The sequence below is a fragment of the Styela clava genome, chromosome 11 (genome assembly GCF_964204865.1).
Source record: "Styela clava chromosome 11, kaStyClav1.hap1.2, whole genome shotgun sequence".
In the NCBI taxonomy this organism is placed as follows: Eukaryota; Metazoa; Chordata; class Ascidiacea; order Stolidobranchia; family Styelidae; genus Styela; species Styela clava.
Window position 1 is genome coordinate 13,701,714 of NC_135260.1, and position 20,191 is coordinate 13,721,904.

The window sequence follows — 20,191 nt, forward strand, 5'->3', positions numbered from 1 at the left end:
TCTGTTTCCGCTAATTTTACAGTTCTACCAACACTTTTCTTTAACAACCCGTATGCAACACGTCCGATTGTTGCATATACCTTGCCTAACAGATCTACAGAACTTGGACAAATCCACGCCAGTAACGTCGTTTTCAATCAAATATTACTGACTGAATCACCCCGATTTGGACAAACGAAAATTTTCAAAATCAATGGCAGCTACTACAAGTATTTCAACTATTCACTAGTATCCAGAAACGAAAATGTGAAAGAAGTATACCCCTCACTGTATACAACCTTTGACGACCCATCTACAAAAGATTACAGCTAATTTCTTGAAGAAATTTTAGCAGATGAAGAGGAAGTTTCCGCTACAAGCATGGACGACCTTTTAGTTACAATTTCGGGACTCAACAAACTGAATGACGATTACAAAGGAGGACGAACCTCTGCAGAAACTATTGATATCACTACACTGGAAGACGGAATTCAAAAAGCCGTCAACGGCAATATATTTGCCTGGCTCTTGCGAGTTAAGAGCTCAGCTTGGAATTACGTCATAGGATTTTGCCTTATTTACGCATTATTTGTTATACCCATTCTTTCTTTCCTGTACATAGGATATTTCATTTTTCAAAGTTTGCCAAACTGCCGAATTACCATTCGCAATGCATTAACAAATGGATTGTTCAAGCCAATACAACGACTTCTCAACATTCAACGACAACCCGTTGTACAATTCGACGAACAAGAAGAAATACACCAGATATCCGATGTCGAAATTGACGAGGAAGATATAGAAAGTGCTAGCAACTTCTCAGATGCGAGCACCCAAGCTCAAATGGAATCAAAAGTTTGACCGTAACAAACCTTTCGATTTATCTACACACTATTAGGGAAACTCGATTTCGACGCACGTTGCGAATTGTATATGGTGTGTAACTCGCAATGTATCGCTTCTTTATTACTTATTATCATTTTTATCAACTTAATCGTCTTGTATTTTAATATTATCTTTTTCTCTTATTATTATCCATCATAAACATAAGAAAACATCTTACTATAAAAATTTTAAATATTACAACACCCTCAAAATAAAAATATTTTGTATTCTCATTTTCTTTTGTGTGTATTTACTTAGTACTAATCAATTGTTGTTTTTAGATATCATGAGTTCTTTTACTTCATACAGAATTTGATTCAGGTTCAATCTCAAGGATTCAATGGTTCAATAATTCTTCAAATCAATCATTATTCAATTTTCAGGATTTTTCTTACTTATTATTTTGTTTCAAGTTACCTCTAACATCAATTTTACGACCTTAAACATCAACCCAATTGCAATGCAATTTTTAGTACTAAACCCGCCATTTTATTCATTCTCAGTTTTTTTTCCTTAAACATCAGAGCCGTTTTACATTATAGGGTGTCCTTTCCGGTACATCATCGCCATTTTGTTTCAATGTATCGTTACAATTTTATTTTCAAATGTTAAACATTTCAAAGCACCACGGAGACCCTTTGAAATTTTGTTTTTGTATTTTTACTTCTCTCTCGTATTTTCTTGCTCTCGTAAACGACGTATATTCTCTCGTATACCTTAGCCATTATTCATCATACCGTACCCTTATCTTTTATTGATTCGTGTTCTTTTTGTTTTTAGACTTCATCTCTCGGCGACCGGACTACAAAATTTAAAAAATTACCAAGTTAATTTTTTTTTGCTGTCGAGGGGGAATTGTGCAGCGAATGTGCATTGTGTAACTATGGATTATAATGTATTTAACCCTTTCATATTAATAGCATGTAATATTTCACAAAATAGGCCGCATTATGTTTCGCAACAGCAATATTGCATTCGCTCCATGTATTGCCTTTCTCGTTTCGACCAATTTGATGACGTTTCGTTTCTGGTTTGCCGAGACTGCTCTATAATATTGTGCTTTTTGTTTCACTTGTGATCTGACCGTAATCTTACTGCATTAAGAATTAAGTGTGTACAATTTTATATGTATTTGGAATTTGGATCGTGCATCTTTTCAATAATATACAACAATTCGACAATCAACATCGTGTGCTTATTATCGTCTGAGGGAATCCAGATTGGAGTCACATTCCACAACACGTGAAATTAATAACGTGGGAATCGAACTTTGAATATTGGGGGGAACAGTCTTTATCCCTAAGACCGCATCTCGTCTCCCTATAATACCATAGAACTTTTTCTTTCTCCTAATTGTTGGTATTGTCGCTATACATAAACCCATCCATCGACCAACTAAATAATGAACAGAAATAGATTTATTCTATTGCTAATCATATAGTAATGTTAGAGTAGGAGAGAGGTCCAGCAAGCCTACCAAGTTCCGTTATCAGAATAAATTTCAATTTTTTTTCTGTTTCAGCGAAAATTTGCGCAAAGCAAAGTCGTACGTAATGAATACTGATATCCGAGCAATACTGACGATCACTGATTTGCCAATAGCTTATATGCTTTTTATATGCCGCCTGACGTTGACATAAATTTCAAATATCAAACAATTTTATATCCACAATTATTCCCTTGAATGCTCTATCCATGTTTGACATGTTTCGTGTTTTCATGATTGTATGTTAATTGTTGTAGTTCAATGATAAAAAATCAAACCACATACCTAGTTTTCTCTCCTAATTGTTACTGCATTTTAAAATCTGCGAATTTTCATTTTATGCAGTTCATTATCGGCAAGCTGAACCGTGACTGTATATAGAATCTTGAGACGTGTACAGTCGAACGAGCCAAATCAAACTGAAAACTTTCACCAGCGAATAATTCTAAAACTAGTTGTTTTGTATTGTTTTACTCGATTTCATACTTGCATGGGCACCAAGATTGAACAATTCTGGACCCTGTTTAAATAACCCACATCGATCTAATGCATGGTATGTTTTTTCAGATATATATAACAATGAATAAATCGGCGCTAAAACCGTTTTGACGAATCAGTATCAGTCGTACGAATCTGTTAAAATATCAACGAACGAGCCAAGGTAGCTATAGCTGTGACTGTGTCAATGAATTCCTGTGCTGCATTACGTGTTTGTTCAGAAGAATGATACGTTTTAAAATATGACCAGGCACAGAATGTCGTTTTCGCTGGTAAAGTAGATGAGAAATAAACTTGTTAATGCCGGTCTTCGGTTTTCGAAGCACTGGATCCAGTGGGCAGCATAAATAAATTTTTAATAAAGGTTTATCCAAACATTTTTATGCATAAGAGGGTATTTTTGTGCCAATATAAAATTGAAACGCTTAAAATAAATAATTTGCTTTTCAGATGCAAAGAAAAAGGTACGTGATTCATGATTAGAATATATAACTCAGAGATGTATTATTGATATTCACTAAATATTCATTCTGTTAACTTTAATTTCAGTTTTGGAAGCTGTGCTAACTTTGCGTTGACAATTTTGCGGAAGTATTGCATGAAGGTCAATGCAGGATCGGGAAACTATCAACAGATGGCTTCGATCGCATTTTATACAATGGAACTTTTCCTTTCTCTTGATTGTTGGTATTCTCGCAGTTTATGAACCCATCTGTCGCCCAACCACCAGTTTTGGCCACTTTCAATATTTCACCTTCCCGAACACCAATCTCTCTCGTTTCTTTTCTCGCTGTATGGTCAGATATCGCAACGTAAGGAAATACTGCTCCATGAAAGTAATACATATCGTCCACTGATTGCCATCTTGTAGATGCATCGTGATGATTAAATGTTAATAGTTCGTAAACGAGACGGCAAATCTGCAAAATTAACAGAAATGAGATTTATTTCATTGGAATATACCGTGATGTCCAATCGGGTATTAGGTGTTAGTCTCTGGATTTTTAATGATGGTAAGTAAGGAAATTTTTATAATAGAATAAGCAGGCAGTAGATGGCACGTAATGCAAATTTAAAATCATTGTGTCCACAGATGCATTTGTTTTCATAAAAATCTGTATATTTCTTCTTTGCTTAGAGAAAATATTTTTCAGCTACTTACATTGGAAGACCCCGTACATGCCACAAAATCACATAGAGAAAGTAGATATACATCGGTGACTATTCCCTGAAGAGCATTGAGTCCTCTTTGCATAGTATCGGTTGGAGTTGTGAGGAAATTGTACGAGGGATATCTTGATAACAGAACAAAAATTAATGATATGTCATGATTTGGTTCGAACGGAGACGATTTTAAGATTGGGCTACTGGAGAACGCCCGGTAGAATAGATTGAAATAATGAGTTTATTTTTTGTTATCCTTTGCACAAACAGAGTCGTTGTTTGACATACATCAATTTGTTTAAAAAACTTAACTACCCTACACAGTGAATTCATCTTCTGCTAGAATTTTCAATAAAAAACATATTTCAATTTTATTTAAACCAATTTTCAATAAAAAACATATATTCCTCAACTTCGTGTTTTTTTGCTTCCCTAATCAGTTTGTCCCCACGACGAATATGCATTCTAGAAAAATAAATTGGTTTAAATAAACAAGCAGAATGTTAATGATTTGACTTTTGTTATCAATATCGATGAAAGTAGGAAATATTGGTTGTACACAATATTTTAGTGTTTTAGGCTGGAAAATTAGCGTTTTTATGCTGTTTAGTTTACTATAAATGTGAGGTCTACAGTAGAACAATGCTCAAATATATGCACACAAATGTCAAATGATTGATGTAGTGTCAGCAAAATTTTAAACAAGTGTTGAAATAATTGTATCATAAAGTCATATGGAGGTTTGCATCAGATGCCATGTAACAGAGTACTCGTGAATTAAGAGAATGGCTACTACAACAATAATTTAGCAAAACGATACATTGATTCACTTCGTGTCTAATAATATCATCATCTCCACCACATATGACATATGCTTATGGTGGTAAAGAAAATGATTGATATTGGTGAAGAATTTATGATCCTCCTACCCGGCAATGGGATTAGTGAATTTTATTTTCTGGGCGGTTCCGTTAAGTTGATTCACAAATTCAGGCCTCATTCTCATCGCATATCCAATGAATTGCGCAATCCACCAGGCAAATGGATCCGCATGATTTTGAAGAATATATTGAGATATTTCCGATGGAATTGATATAAAGTCGTATCCAGTTGGATAAATGGAATTCCCATTCACTATTTGTGAGTTACTCTGTCCTGGAAACGAATTAAAAAAATCAAGGTATAAAGTTCTCAAACAGATGATGTATGTATAGAAAAATTCAAACTATTTGTATTATGATCCAACTTATTCCAGTGTCTTGCTACAAACTAGCAGAAACGTATATTTTTTTAATATAACGTCAAAAATTTTCAGACACACACAATTTAACTGTAACAAGTATAGAGATGACATGATGTCGAAAATGAATTTTTCGGGAATACCTTAAATTGACTTTACATTTTACGTTGTAGTAGGCTAAAATACAATACATTACAATATTTATATAGATTCTTATACCTGTATAGTGTGTTTCGTCACAATCACTTAGTGGGGCAAAGAGATGACTCCATCCTTCGGGATCATATTTCCATTCTTTCATATGATGAATCAGTGTTCTTTGTTGTTTGAAAGCAGGTAAAAAACATTTGAGTATGGTGTGCAACTCACTGCCAAATCCTGCTTGATTTACCATATTACACACATAAACTGATGCACTGATGCAATTATTAGGATTCTAAACAAGGAAATCATACATACATATAAATTTTTAATCGAAAATAATATTACGCAGTAAATAATTATTATAAACGTAGGCCAACATGAAACACTTTGTTGGTCACGAAATGTACCTATGGATCGTTTTGTTATTATGTTGTTCCCCTTGTTGGTATTTTGTCTTTCTTCTTTATGTTGCAACAAAATCTCTTTTCTCATCAACTACTGGACCAATTGCTTTATAATTTTCAGTGGTTAAAGATCGTATAGAAAGCTCTTACTTTCATTTATTTCCATAATTTGGAAAATTGGGCGATGACGAAATTAAAATCAAAAAGTTCGCAACTTGAGGCGGTTCCACGTTTGCTGCTATCTGGTGGTCAGGCGAAGTCACGAAGACTGCTGAGACAGATTGCATACCCGTACTACTTCGTTTCAGCCTTCGAGTTCATATATTTGAGCATCACTCGCTTGCTTTATAATTCAAAATTACACAACGACAATGGTAAAGTGAGTATTCCACTTAAACGTTAATAGACATGAATATTTGAAAAGAGGGCAAGTGATATAGGCATAAATTTATAACTCATATGTACAGCGTGAATGATCATATAGATTAGGGTGGTCCAAACCCTGACATCGGGTCGCTGAACAATCTTAGCGTTTACTAAATCATTGGCGGATATTCATATTTATTGGCAGAATCTTTTTGAGTTCTTTTAGATATTCCAATAAGGTGTGGGATTTCAAAATTTAAACCTTTTTCCCAGTCCCGATGTCGGGAATGATGTTTGTAAAATCACGGAATTTAAATGTTCTTTCTATAAACGTCAAGACGGTGCCAATACAGAGGCGTAGCTTAGGGGGGGCAGTGGGGTACATATGCCCCCGGGCGCCAAGGTACAGGGGCGCCAAAATGGGGCTGGCAAAAATTTCACAACAAAGGTAAAAAACGGTCACAAGCAAGATCGCACCGGCGGCAGACATCTAATCTTAGTACATGGCAAACTGCACACTTGGTCAGACCACTTACGACTGCCGACGTCATCACGCACATAGCACGGTCAGATTTCCATCGTAATTACATGGCCAAAAAAATTTGGCCGGAAAACAAAGCAAAATTTGATTTGGTAACGTTAGGTAACAAAATGCACCGGGTTAATTACGTGGTTCTGTATCGTTAAGTTCTTGCCTGCGCACTCGGATGTAAGTTGATATTAGTTCTGTGCTGGAGACAAATGGAAACGGAATTTGGTTGAATGATGTTAATACATGTTTTGAGTAATACGTGGATTGTATTTTGTTGTCAAAGTACCGTACTTTGCGGCAGAGTTACATAAAATATATTATACTGTGCTAAAAGACCTCAATGCCGTTTTCGACAATTCGTCGAGATTGCACAGATTTTGCAAATCTCTACCACACGGACATCAATGGCCACGAACTTTTCACCGAAATTGGAGATTGCAGAATGCTGCTCAGTAACAGAACTGTAGATCAACCAGAAACTCCTTCGGCTCTTCTTGGTTTTATTGTGTCTTTTGGAGACGACGTTTTATTCAATCTGCGAATTTCTCTACAAATTTTGTTAACAATATCAGTTTCAATTGCAAGCTGTGAACGGTCTTTCAGCAGATTGAAACTTATTTTGTCGTATTCGCGTGCATCAACGGGACAGGATCGTCTCCGTGATCTTGCATTTCTAAGTGTTGAAAGAGAAACATTGGAAAAAAACAGATTTTGATGACGTGTTAACCAGTTTACGACAGTGAAATTGAAAAAATGAATTTATTTTAGACTATGTAGATCATCTTTGACAGTAACTGAGTGGGACATATGCTCTATTTTGTATAGCTTTGCTTCTTCTTTAAATAAAATGTTCCATTAAAATTTGAATTTACATATACATATATTTTTGAATAAATAATAAAATATATAAATACATATAAATTTGAATTCACATATCGTCACGCTAATAACCGAATTGCGTAAGTCATTTTGGGCGGTTTTGAATTTTTCATAAAATAGGTATTTATGTAATGCTGCGCACCTGTCTGTTAACTCAGATTTTATTTTAAGAATTCCGAAACCCATAAAAATAGAAATTTTGTATGATATGCAAATTTGTTCAATTGTTCCGTCATAAGGAATTATCATTGTTAACGCAGGACTATTGTGACGTCACAAAGGCAAAATAACCTAGGCGAAGGATTTTCGAGTTTTTGCATCTCAGATTCTAGCTTGGCGCTAATAATTTTCAATTTATACTACTGTATAGGAAGGCGTGCACTTGTGATATTTACTGTCTGAGTCCAATTCACCTTGGTTGACTTTTATATAAGAGTACATTACTGTTTTATTCTTTATATTTAACTTTAGTCTTATTTCGGTGATGTGCAGAGCGTGTTATATTGATGAAATATATATTTTTAAACATAAAAAATAATGTAATTGAAACAGATTAGCTATTTTGGGGATTTTGGATTGTTTGGTTTTCAGGACTGGTACATATAGACAAGTTGCAAAATTGCGTATGTCCTCTAGCCATAGACACATTTTTGCCTAAATCACAGTGTGCCATTATGACGTCACATGACTGCGTCATACAAATTAACTTAAATCCGGCTACGATCAAAAAGTTGAACTATGGCAAATTAAAGACTCTCAATGGCATAGCAATATCATTAGGAAGTTTTTTTACGTTTTTCTCAAAACAGCTAAAAATGACTTACGCAATTCGGTTATTAGCGTGACGAAATATAATTTTTTTTACATATACAATTAAATGCAATAGAAAACATGATTAAACGTGGGGGTCGGGGCGCCAATTTTATATTTTGCCCCGGGCGCAAAATATGCTGGCTACGCCTCTGTGCCAATATGGAATTGACATCCTGTGATCGGTACAAGGAGAATCAATTGTCTCGTGCAGGCAGGACCCAGCCGATGAGATGAGTCGCAATTTTCATCTCAACTTCGTACCTCAAGCTCGCGTCAAGCAACTCCCTATGAGACACGTTAGTGACATAACGATCGTTTCAATATTATGTTGTTGTTGTTCTTGTTCTTCGAAAAGTTTTTAAAAAGTCACTTTTCTTTTTGATTGCAGGACCAATTGCTTTAAAATTTTCAGTAGTCAAAGATGAAATTTTTTTTCTAGAAGGCTATAACTTTTATTAATTTCAAATATTCCTGTGAGCTTTATGGAATTCGTTTTTATTTTGAGCTATGACGTCATCAGAATTTGCCACAATGTGGCGATTCCGCAAACACACATTGATCACGTGATCAGCGAACAGGTTTCGTGGTCAAGCCTGCTGGTACGTTACCGTACCACAGTGCATAGCTCTCTTGTTTGAAGAGACGTTTTGTTTAGTAAAAACACTCCTCTATTTACAAGCGTGGGCCATGTGACAGCATCGTTAGAGGAACTGGAAAAGCTGGGACCGTCCACGTACCGTTACCGGTATCCCGATACAGCTAATGGAAAGTTGCCGTACCTATTCTACAGTTACCTGATTTTGGTGGGAATTGTGGTAACAAAAAAATTCGTGTTCATATATTTAAGCATTGCTCAATGAAAATTGTACAGATGTGGACCAATTAAGAGAGAGAGATGAGTGAAGAGTTAATAAAAAGTTTGTGAATGATTTGATGGCTCCAGGTTTTACTAGGTGATTTGTGTTGATTGATGTCGTCACTTTTAGGTTCTGCCATCATAGTTGATAATGTGAGACACTATTCAAGTTTCTGGCGTGGTTTGGTCAGTATTCGAAGTGTCGCTGCTCTATAACCAGTATTGGTCCGGTCTTCACGATTTCGCCTAATCGTCAGTAAACATCCAACTTGAAGGCTGAACCGCCACAAGATGCGCAATTCGTCTTTGATAAGGTTATCGCACTCAAAATAACGATAAATATTTTCAAAGCATTCAGTCCAGTAATCAAAGAGAAAAGCACTGTTTTTATAGCGGTTCCTTTACTTCAGCAGCAGATCTCGTGCTCAGCAAAAGTGGGAACTTTTTGTTGGGGGTACGGTACCGGTGCTATAAGATATTTGATAATACAGTTATGACTTGGATCATTTGGTATTTCAATTAACGTTGAGACTAAAAGAATGGATCATCATCGTCGCAGGATCTGAAAAAGCAGGGGCAGTCAGGGCGGGAATGAATGAATGACTTCCAATGAATTATATTATCAGTTAAACTTTGAATTTGAGTTTTTTAATTTTGTGCAACTATGAAATTACTGAATCAAAATGAACTGAATAAATTAAGTCATTAATTGAGGAATTCTGACAGAATCGATCCAAGTGGAGTATTCTCTCTGCCAACTCAAACGGTCGTGTTTCTGCGACACCAAACCGGTTTAGACAAAAAATATGTTAACCAGGAGGGATGCTGATCCCTGCGTTATCCAATGACAAGAACAACAGCACGGATTTTTGCCACAAAGTGAACAGATGGATCCTTTTGTTAAATTTGTAATTCCAAAAAAAAGTTTTCAAATATATCTTTATCACGGAGACTATTGGTTTAATTTGTACTCACTTTGTGAGGATATATGTTAGGATATCGGCACTCATGTGCAATGATGCTGCCCGTGGCAGGAATTTTGTTTATCTCAAGTATTTATGAAAATCATCGATAAATCAAGTTTATTACGAAAATGAATTATTATTGTTAAATATTCAATTACCTGCAATTCGGCTATTCTTTGTTGCACGTACATCTGCAAGTTATCCATATATTTACGGGCGATCGTTTCAGATTCTCCAATCAAGTTTTTGAGTTCTTTTTTTGATTTTCTCGATAAAAATAATATTTGTTATAGAAATCGTTTATGACACTCATTCACTCAATTCCAGTTAATTATTTTCATTCAATCTCTCCACATGGCAAGTTAAAACTTGTAACTGTTCAACTAATTTGAATCAGAAAAAGTCTGGATAAATGTTTCCCTCGTGTTGAATTAATGAAATCAAATTTAATTCACTGCTTGAATACCATTTAGGTGCTATGACCTCAGCAAATTACACAATAATAATAAACTCACATATATCCATTGTTTACAAATTCTTGGATGTTGCTTGGAAGACCTAATTTTTTAATTACCGATGATATATGCAACCAGTAGTATTTCAGATCAGAAAGAAGGTTTGAAAGAATGTAGAATTCCGTGGACTGAAAATAAAATAGGAATTTAAATGAGATCAGTGAAACAATGATCTCCAAGTCACAAGGATGATAGCTGGGCAAGATACTGTAAAAGTATTGACGCTATTCAAATTATAGACAAATCACACGAAGACGGTAGGTCGGTTTTCGTAATTTTGTTTATAGCTGAGCTAGATTCGTGTGTAAAGTTCTGTGTATTTGGATTAGAGTCTTAGAGTTCTAAAACCTAGAGCTAATGAGTCAATACAACAAATATTTTGCAATTGCGTCCTGAATTCGATCTTTCCGATTCTGAGTCGTTATAAAATTGTTATTTAACCCGGATTCGGAAGCTGGAACGAAAGTCAAAATTTCTTTCAAACAGGTCGTAGTTTTAGTAAGCTGCTGTCAGTTCATATGTACCGAAATTGGTAATATTTGGTAGTCAAGTCTACAGCTTGGTTTTAAATTATGGCACCTGAGAGGGATGACCATACTCAAGTACTGATCAACTATAACAATCTCATGAAACGCAAAACATAAGCTCTATGCAGTCGCTATCTGTTATTTGGTAACTTATTCGAATCGGCTCAGACAAAAATTTCGAATCGCGCGAATCTTTTTTGTTGTTGTCCGCCGAAGAACAAGGTGAGCACCGAACTTTTTTCATTGAAATCATAATTTTAAAATGCACTTCACATTTAGTTCTTGGAGGAACAATTACAGTAAAAAAACCAGACACATTATCTTCCAACTATTCCAGATTCAATTTGAAAAAATATTTGATTTGATTCTGAAATCACAAGATATTCGAGAATGCCCAGTCCTATAAGGGTTTCAAATATGTGACTTTTGCTTATGTGCTGAATATTTCGCGAATGTCGTTGAATAGTTAAGGCGATCTATTGTAACCTATGCTTGCACCGTCAAGACCATACGCTCCAGTTGGTTGTCTCCAGTTATGGACGCTCATCGATTTGACTTTTCCTTATTTTGAGAATATTTGACCAAAACTTGTTAAAACAATTGAGTTTTCCATTTATCACTTACTTTATGACTTGACAGTGAAGCTTGAAATCTATTTGCAAAAGGCGGTGCGAGATTGTGTGCTAAATTGGATTAAATATTCGCGTGTGTACACGTACGTTTTGATGCTTTACTACGCGTGCTATGGTAAAGCATTGATAATCTCAGGCATTTTTGACAAGTGTATTCTTGTAAAATCAATGATAATAAAATGTTGATCATATGATACCACGCCGTGGCAAGACTGTGACAAGATAAAGAATGCATAATATTAATCAAATTTCTTCAAGATCTTTCATCATGATGTTTGGACAAACAATATCAAGTGGATGAATTTTATTTTGTAATTGATCAAAGCGTACATTATGTTTAGTTTTCGGGCGTTTAGACGTGCCACAAAAATTGAATCTATCGTAAATATGCCAAGTACTGTTTTTTAATTTGCTATTCAGGCACAACATCGCGCAAGTGATTGATTGTCCCTCTTTTTCTTATATTGAAATTCTTTTAATTTTTAAGAATAATACCGCAATTATAATTTTAGTAATCCAACATCAAGTCGATAGAAAAGTGTAGATTTACTAATTTTCAACAATCCTTTGTATTTTTAGTACAATTTGAAATAAAAAAATCAATTCTTGATTATTTTGCCTAAATAAATATGTAGGCTACATACTGCATATGTGAGTAAATTTATGATACTTACAGTTCCATTGAAGTAGTCGTCGCTCTCTGTTGCAATTTTATGGTCAAAAAAGTTTCCTATTTCTTTATATCGAATGTCCAAAACACTGTTAAAAATGCAGACTATTAAAATAAAAAAGGAGTTTTATTTTAAGTTTAGTTTTTAGTTAAAAAGCGTGTATGTTCGTAGATTTTCTTACGTTTTCTCATTTTAAACTGATAGTTTCGACTAGGAGCAACATAGTGATATGATCCTGCGGATATATCGAGATGGGAAAATTTCAAACGCATGTAGACCCTAATTGTGTGAAATATACGAAAAAGCATGCCAGATCATCGTCTGAACTGAATAAACAACATCAATTTCAAGTGCTTAATAAATGTTGTTTAGCAAGTGGTTGAATACCGTTGAATTGGATCAAGTTGAAGTGGTTGATTGTATTATCGTATTATATTATCATATAAAGTAAAGACGAATATCGTTTGATGAAAAATCTTACTTGAAACCGTCCTTAAGTGCCGATGCATCTTTTTTCGCTTCTTCTGTTGCGTTTATCAATATGATAGAAGAAATTGATTTCCAGAATACTTTGAATTGTTTTCGCATGATTTGTACAGTATTCTTTTTCCAATTTAGAATTTTGATTCTTGGTTTGTATTTTAAAGAATAAAAAATGGATTTTCTGAACATGCAACGCGTAATGGAAGACCCGAAATGAAACTAGTCATTCTGATCAAGTCATTGAAAAAATCATGGAATTATCAAACTATTAATAGTAAAAATATAAACGCATCCAACAATAAACAGCTGTTCACAAATTTTACCCGTTTTTTAAAACTATGTGCCGATATTAAGCCAGTTCGAACCATTTTTAAAATCATAATCTATATAAAATCTTCACAGATAAGAATGCTCGACTACAATGTACAATGCTCGACAACTGGCCAAACTGTCACCAGTCCTTACCAACAATTCTTATCTTCAATATTCTGTACAGAGTACAATTATACATGATACATCTTGATCAATATAGTTACATGATGATGTTGAAATCGTAATGGTGAAAAATGAAAATGAAATCGTACAGGACGAGTAAAATGGAAGACATACGTTTCGTTAATTGACCGCTCATTCATCAGCGTTAGAGATTTCAAAGAAGGAACATTATCCCACAGCTTGTCCGTGTAATTGACTCTTAAAATGAAATGTTTCATATTTCAGAAATATTTTTTATTCTTGGAAGTTGCAAAAAATGTACTTTTCACAGCGTCATTGTGTTTTATTTCTCGCTTTAGAGATTAAGCATTTGATATTTCACTCCATCAAAATATGTGTCCGGACAAGTGGTCCTTATATATGAGGATGTGGAAAGTACTATAAAGTATTGCGAATGTCACCAGGTATGGGTCAACGCCAGGGGAGCACAGCCTGAGGCGCATAAGATTAAATCTGCGGTCATGCTGAATGAATGATGCAGACAAATCAGAAGTTATAACATAATTAACAGAGTAAAAATATATGACGCTTCATTTACGACTTCTTTGCGTCGTAATAGATCTCAACGCAGAGGACTATCGAACCCAAGACCCCCGGGCTCGCCCCCGGCTGTGGACTAAAACAATCCGCCATTCAAGTTTATATTATATTGGTATTCATGCCGCCGGGTATTGCAAAAAGGTTGTACACACTGGTCTAGACCCTATTGTTAGACATGAGAAATGTATTAATGAGATTATTACTAGGATGTTTTCCTCGGAATTAGACAGTCCCAATACAATATTTAAATCTTTTGGGTTCTACGGTAAAGTTACAATGTACAAGGCTCGACAGTTGTCCCAATTGTCACCATTCATTACTAACAATTTTTATCTTCAATATTCTGTACAGAGTACAATTATTCATGATACATCTCGATCAACATATAGTTACATGATGATGTTATTTGGTTCCAAAACTTTCGCTTGATGCGTTGAACATGGTGAAAATGAAATCGTACAGGACGAATATAAATGAAAAACGTACCTTTCGTTATTTGACCGCTCAGTCGTCAGCGTTAGAGATTTCAAAGAAGGAACAATATCCCGCAGCTTGTCCGTGTAGTTGACTCTTAAAATGAAATATATTCCATATTTCAGAAACATTTATATCTGTGGAAGTTGCAAAACTTGTACTTTTCACAGTGTCGTTATGTTTTATTTTTTCATTCAAAGATTAAGCATTTGATATTTGACCTCATCAAAATAATGGTCCAGACAAATAGTCCTCACATATGAGACCGTAGAAAGGATGGACTACAAAGTATTGCGAATGTCACCAGGTATTGGTCTAGGCCAGGGGAGCACAGCCTGCAGCGTACAATATTAAATCTGCGCTCATGCTGAAAAAATGACGCAGACAAATCAGAGGTTATAACATAATTAACAGGGTAAAAATGTCTGACAAGTCATTTACGACTTTTTTGCGTCGTAATAGATTTTAACGCAAAGGACTATCGAACCCAAGCCTCCTGGGCTCGCCCCCGGCTGTAGATTGAAATTATTCGCCTCTCAAATTTATATTTGGTATTCATGCGGTCGGCTATAGAAAAAAGATTGTATTGGTGGCATGAGAAATATATTAATGAGCTTATTACTAAAATGTTTTTCTGGGAATTAAAGAGTCCCAATACAATATTTGAATATTATGGGTTTAGCTAGAACGACTTCCTGTCGCTGTGAGTAAAATCAGTGAAATTTGTCTCACGATATTACCTGTTTCCCGAGAATGTTGTAACATATATTGTTATCAATATCATTGAAAAAAGAACAAGGAAAATTGCTCTTCCATTGGAGGTGAATGTGGAGACCATTTCAATCAATTGATAATAAGTAGATATAATAATTGTCCTAAAATCCTGTCAAAGATATCAGAACGAATTTGACATTATTCAATCCGCCAATGATAAAACTGTAGTGCGCAATAAATTTCCATGAATTTAAAGTTCTGCAGTGTAAAAATATTAATTGATTATAGTATAATAGATTTAATTCTTGCCAATTTGCTATTCTCCTGTTTGGACGAATTTTAGTTTTATTCAACTATCTATTTCATATTTTATTTAACAATGTCAACAATTACACGCTTTACGCGTAACCTTGTGCTTCCTAAACCACCCAGATTTTTAAAGTCTTGCATAGGTATATGAGTTAATATGAAAATGGATAATGTATCAAATTGTATCGATTCTGTTCGTTACTGTAATTCTTGCATACACCTAACCTCAACATTTCCTTTGAAGTTTTCCCTTTGAAGAAACAAATTCGGATTATTTTTTTGTACACGATTTTCAACAAAAAATTAGGTGATGCCTACAAAGTGAATTAGTAAAACAATATTCGCAGATATGGTATATCTATCAAATACTCTGAATACTTCATTTAAACCATAAAATAAAAAACAACATAGCCTAAGCTACTATGTTTTCGATATCCAAGGTCATTTGGTAATTTTGAACAAAATATGTCTGCTTTGAAAATTCAATCAACGATCAAATTAAACGAACATTTCTCATATTTTAAACACTCAATATTCATTTAAGTCAAGTGTCACCAAACGATCAGGCAACGTTTTCTGCGAAGAATGTATTCGTACACTCGTGGCGCGTGCTTTCGGCGAAACTTTTGTGATTGTTTACGGTTCTCGGATACGTTTCAGGATAGTTTTCTAGCGATCTTGTATATTTGTTTTGCTGTGATGTTCTTGATCTATATTTGAGATAAAAAATTTAATATTCAAGATTTCAAAAATGTCGAATTTCTACTGTTAAATAAATTGAATGGATTTCCCAACCTTCGTGAATTTATTGTATTGCATTGACACAAATATTTGTCCGGTCCGTTTTCAACACAGTTTGAGTCATACCTGGCCCTCGGTCAAAAAAGTTTGGTGACCCCTGATTTACGTTATTACTATCAAGCGTGATTGAGGAATATGAACAAGAAATGAAGACCGGACACGTTACCCTGCCAGGACGTTTCAAAATATTTAATTCTGGACGTTGTCTTACAAGTATCTAAGTATCACAAAACGGGGTTGAGATCAAATGCATATTTTCGGAACAATCTCATTCAACGTAGCATTATTTTATTTGGTTTCATCTTGTTAACACTAGCCAATGCATAAACATACGAACATACGATAATCTATCATTTCAACATTGAAAACTAACATCAGCTCTAGTATGAGTATAAATACTATAATCATGAAAAATAATTTAAATAAGATGAATCTATAAAAGTTATCGTATATATAAAAAGTTTTTTCCTAAATTCAGAACACAAGACGCGAAAAACCATTAAAAATTATTTAGAACGGACGGCAAGTATAGCTAGAAATGGCAATAAAATTGATGTATGGATTTGCCTAACAAACACAATGTGCTATACTGAGAAAATACACAGTACTGAGCACAATGTGCTCATTGAGGCAAGTTCATATATCAAAGTTATTGCTATTTCTAGCTATACTGGGAAAGGACACAGTAGTTCTATTTCAACAGCTCTCCGTTTTTGCTGAGATGGCGTCGAGTAGTATGGAACAATCCCCACAGTAAAAAAAAACATGGGCCGTCGGATAATTATATACTAACCATGTGTAAGATCAAAAAAACATTTCAACTAACATGTACTTCTGGCCTGTACTTTCGAGTGTATTTTCTGACATATAAGATATCTGTACCCTTCCAATGAATATATTCTATTCAACGACAAACTGACATATGAGGTTGGGTGTTTAAACAACATAATTATGTGAAAACAAAATTTATACTCAACACTCCTTAAACAAACTGAAGCTACCAATTCAGAGCCGTACCTCAAATTATTAATCATATTTCAATAATAAACGGTCTTGTTATTCACTCAGATTATACGTGCCGATATTCATTTAACTTTACACAATGAAGATTAAATTCAATACAGAGATCAGCAAATCCATACTGCGCTGCGATTAAAAATAACAAACTTATTGGACACGGAGTAGACAGATCGTTTTGTTATTATGTTGTTATTGTTATAGGATTTCTTTTTTGTGCTGCTATGAACAAAGAGTTATTCTCATTCCTTAATAGATTATTTTCTTTGAAATTTTAAGTGGTTAAAGATTGTATTTTTCGTCAGAAGGCTATTACATTCATTTATTTCAAAAATTTCTGAAAACTCTCATGGATTCGTTTTTTGTGTGCGAATACGCCATCAAAATTGCGCACCTTGTAGCGGTTTGCGTCAGCGAACTGGTGGTCGGACCGTACCGGTGGTCTGCTGTGAAAGATTGCTCACCTGTACTAATTCGCTTGGGTCTTCGTATTCATATATTTGAGCATTGCTCTCTTTTTTACATACGGAAAGATTTGTTGTTCAGATGATAAGTATTGAATTCGGAACGGAAAGTTTACATAAAACAGAGGCGATTCTCGAGAAATATGCGATAACGCAATTGCGATTCTCACGGGGTAAACGCAATGACATTGGCCAAGAAAAGAATATCATTAAATAAGAAAAACATTCGGGATGTTTAGAAAATATGTAAATCCATAATTTGTAGGGAAATTTCATATATATACTATATATATATACGATTTTATTTTTCGAACTTGAAAATGTTTTGTTATCTCATATTTGACTTATTTGCCACGCTTAATTGCAACATAAACATATCCAAGATGTATCATTTGTAAGAATCGTCTTGTATTGAGAGTATGAATCGTTGCATCCTATTGTATGAAACGCTACTTTTTGATGCGATATATGAGTATACAAATTTTGTATTTGGACACGGATTGAAAAGAGATGAACTGGCAATACTCCTTTGAAGGTGTTCAGTTCCTCACGTTTAGAGTTTATTTTTTTGCAATCTTTTTAATGGAGGCCATTTACAGATCATGTCCGGAAATACTGCACGTATTGCAACCCCGTGTTAGTTAGCACCATTACACAATTAGAATGGCCTCTGTGTGGCTTGTTTAAATGGTACATCCATTTTTATCAGTCAGAGATATGAACTGCAACTCAAATGGTTAATTAAAATAACAAATTACGTTCTTTCTAATCTTATATATACGAATATCTTATTTGTGACTTAATTAATAATCAATTATCGTCCATATCGTCTAGTTTTCGGCATCCATATTCTCCTCGGCAAGTAAAACTTCAGGTGAGATCGAAAAAGCTCACGTTCTGTTTTATATACAAGATAAACTGTTTTTCATATTAGCATGCCAAGAAAAATTACGTTTATATAGTATTATTAAAACATTCAACATGAAAAGTTATGACCTCAGAAAGGAAAGATGTACTTACACTCATACCATACCACTATTATATTGTAGGTTTAATGTATTTTATCATTCAACTATGCATTGGTTTTCCCAAATATGTCCACTTCCTTCTTTTGACTATCAGTCTAAAATGCATGCGCAAATTACTATTCAATTACCATATGGCTCAAAGTCAAACCATCGGGAGACAATGACGTGGTCCGGTTATAAGACTACCATTGAGAGGTAAAATGAACAAACAAAGTTGTCGAGAAAAATTGACAAGATATACTAAACATTACGGATATTTGCTTTGATCATTTCTGATCACTACGCTTGAATATAACATACTGCTTACGCCTTACAGTGATATTATTGGATAATGAAGTGCGTCACAAAATGAACTTTTCCAATAGCCAATATACTAACATTAATATTCGCCATATCAAGTGATTGGAAAAGTTATCCAATTGAAGATTTATTGTCACATTTTGTATAGGAGTAAACGTTGAATAAGCGATATTTTGTGAACGAATCTAATCAGGTATAGATCAGTAGTTTTCAACCTTTTATGGCTCGTAGCCCCCTTCGGAGGCTTTTAGAACTCGTGGTTCCACTGTTCACCATTTCAAAATTACTAGCAAGGCACACATTGCGAACATTCTAGGCTTACCTCGGTAAAGATAAATCCAACGTTGTTGTCGTCTTATTTCTGTTTTTTTTTTGGAATATTAGAAATTTAAATATAATTTTCTGCGTTGTCAATACGTTCACTAAGTGAACTAGGTTCGACTGTTACCGGCAGATATGATGGTCTGCCAACCAACTACAAAAGCTGGAATTCGCGGTGTTATTTTTATTGGTAAATTGCACATCCTTTTATAATCAACCAATTCATGCAAAAGAATCTGAACACACCCTGTAGAAAAACCTTACCGGATAATTTTTGGCGAGAGCACGTCAGGATGTCTTCTAGAGATAAAATGACAGGCAAAATGGAAAAAACAATAAAATTGGGAGAGAGGAGGACTTTAGTGCTCGGTTATTACACTGGAGCCAAAAGTGATTACAACGGAGAAGATCTGGAAAACAATGGAAGCAAGAGTAGAAGGGATCGAAGGAGCAGTAGATGGACTTGGCATTGATGTAAAACAATGCTAATTAATCAAGATGTGACAAATTGGCAACAGAAGCTGAAAATTGCATGGATTTCAAGAGAACGGGATTGAGACATTATTTATTTATCATCCAATAACAAACAGGGCAGTTTGAACAAACCCGATAACTCACCTAAAGAAGAAACCGAGATGACATCACAGTGTGGTGTGATAATGAAAAAAAAAACGGTGCAGATTGAGAAG

The 20,191-nt window shown here is 34.6% G+C and overlaps 2 protein-coding genes across 2 annotated transcripts; both read right to left on the reverse strand.

Annotated features, from left to right (window-relative positions):
- Window positions 1–2,528: 2,528 nt before the first annotated feature.
- LOC144429671 (alpha-(1,6)-fucosyltransferase-like) lies at window positions 2,529–4,306 on the reverse strand. The gene is made up of 2 exons (XM_078117842.1): window positions 4,011–4,306; window positions 2,529–3,768 (listed from the first exon to the last, which is right to left on the reverse strand). Exons 1-2 carry the CDS (start codon window positions 4,101–4,103, stop codon window positions 3,454–3,456), a joined length of 408 nt encoding a protein of 135 aa, XP_077973968.1. The 5' UTR covers window positions 4,104–4,306; the 3' UTR covers window positions 2,529–3,453.
- Window positions 4,307–4,383: 77 nt separating this feature from the next.
- On the reverse strand, window positions 4,384–15,512 carry LOC120347652 (alpha-(1,6)-fucosyltransferase-like). Its single transcript, XM_039417700.2, has 10 exons — window positions 15,289–15,512; window positions 14,561–14,644; window positions 13,649–13,732; window positions 13,038–13,184; window positions 12,560–12,644; window positions 10,727–10,854; window positions 10,370–10,478; window positions 5,472–5,688; window positions 4,942–5,167; window positions 4,384–4,477 (listed from the first exon to the last, which is right to left on the reverse strand). Exons 1-10 carry the CDS (start codon window positions 15,384–15,386, stop codon window positions 4,384–4,386), a joined length of 1,272 nt encoding a protein of 423 aa, XP_039273634.2. The 5' UTR covers window positions 15,387–15,512.
- Window positions 15,513–20,191: the final 4,679 nt, after the last annotated feature.

Coding starts and splice junctions, on each gene's coding strand:
- LOC144429671 (XM_078117842.1), bottom strand. CDS start 4,103: ATGCAAAGAGGACTCAATGCTCTTCAGGGAATAGTCACCGATGTATAT. Junction 3,769..4,010: donor CATGTACGGGGTCTTCCAAT/GTAAGTAGCTGA, acceptor TTAATTTTGCAG/ATTTGCCGTCTCGTTTACGA.
- LOC120347652 (XM_039417700.2), bottom strand. CDS start 15,386: ATGGTCTCCACATTCACCTCCAATGGAAGAGCAATTTTCCTTGTTCTT. Junction 13,185..13,648: donor GAGCGGTCAATTAACGAAAC/GTATGTCTTCCA, acceptor ATACAAACCAAG/AATCAAAATTCTAAATTGGA. Junction 4,478..4,941: donor TTCACTAATCCCATTGCCGG/GTAGGAGGATCA, acceptor TTATTTTTCTAG/AATGCATATTCGTCGTGGGG.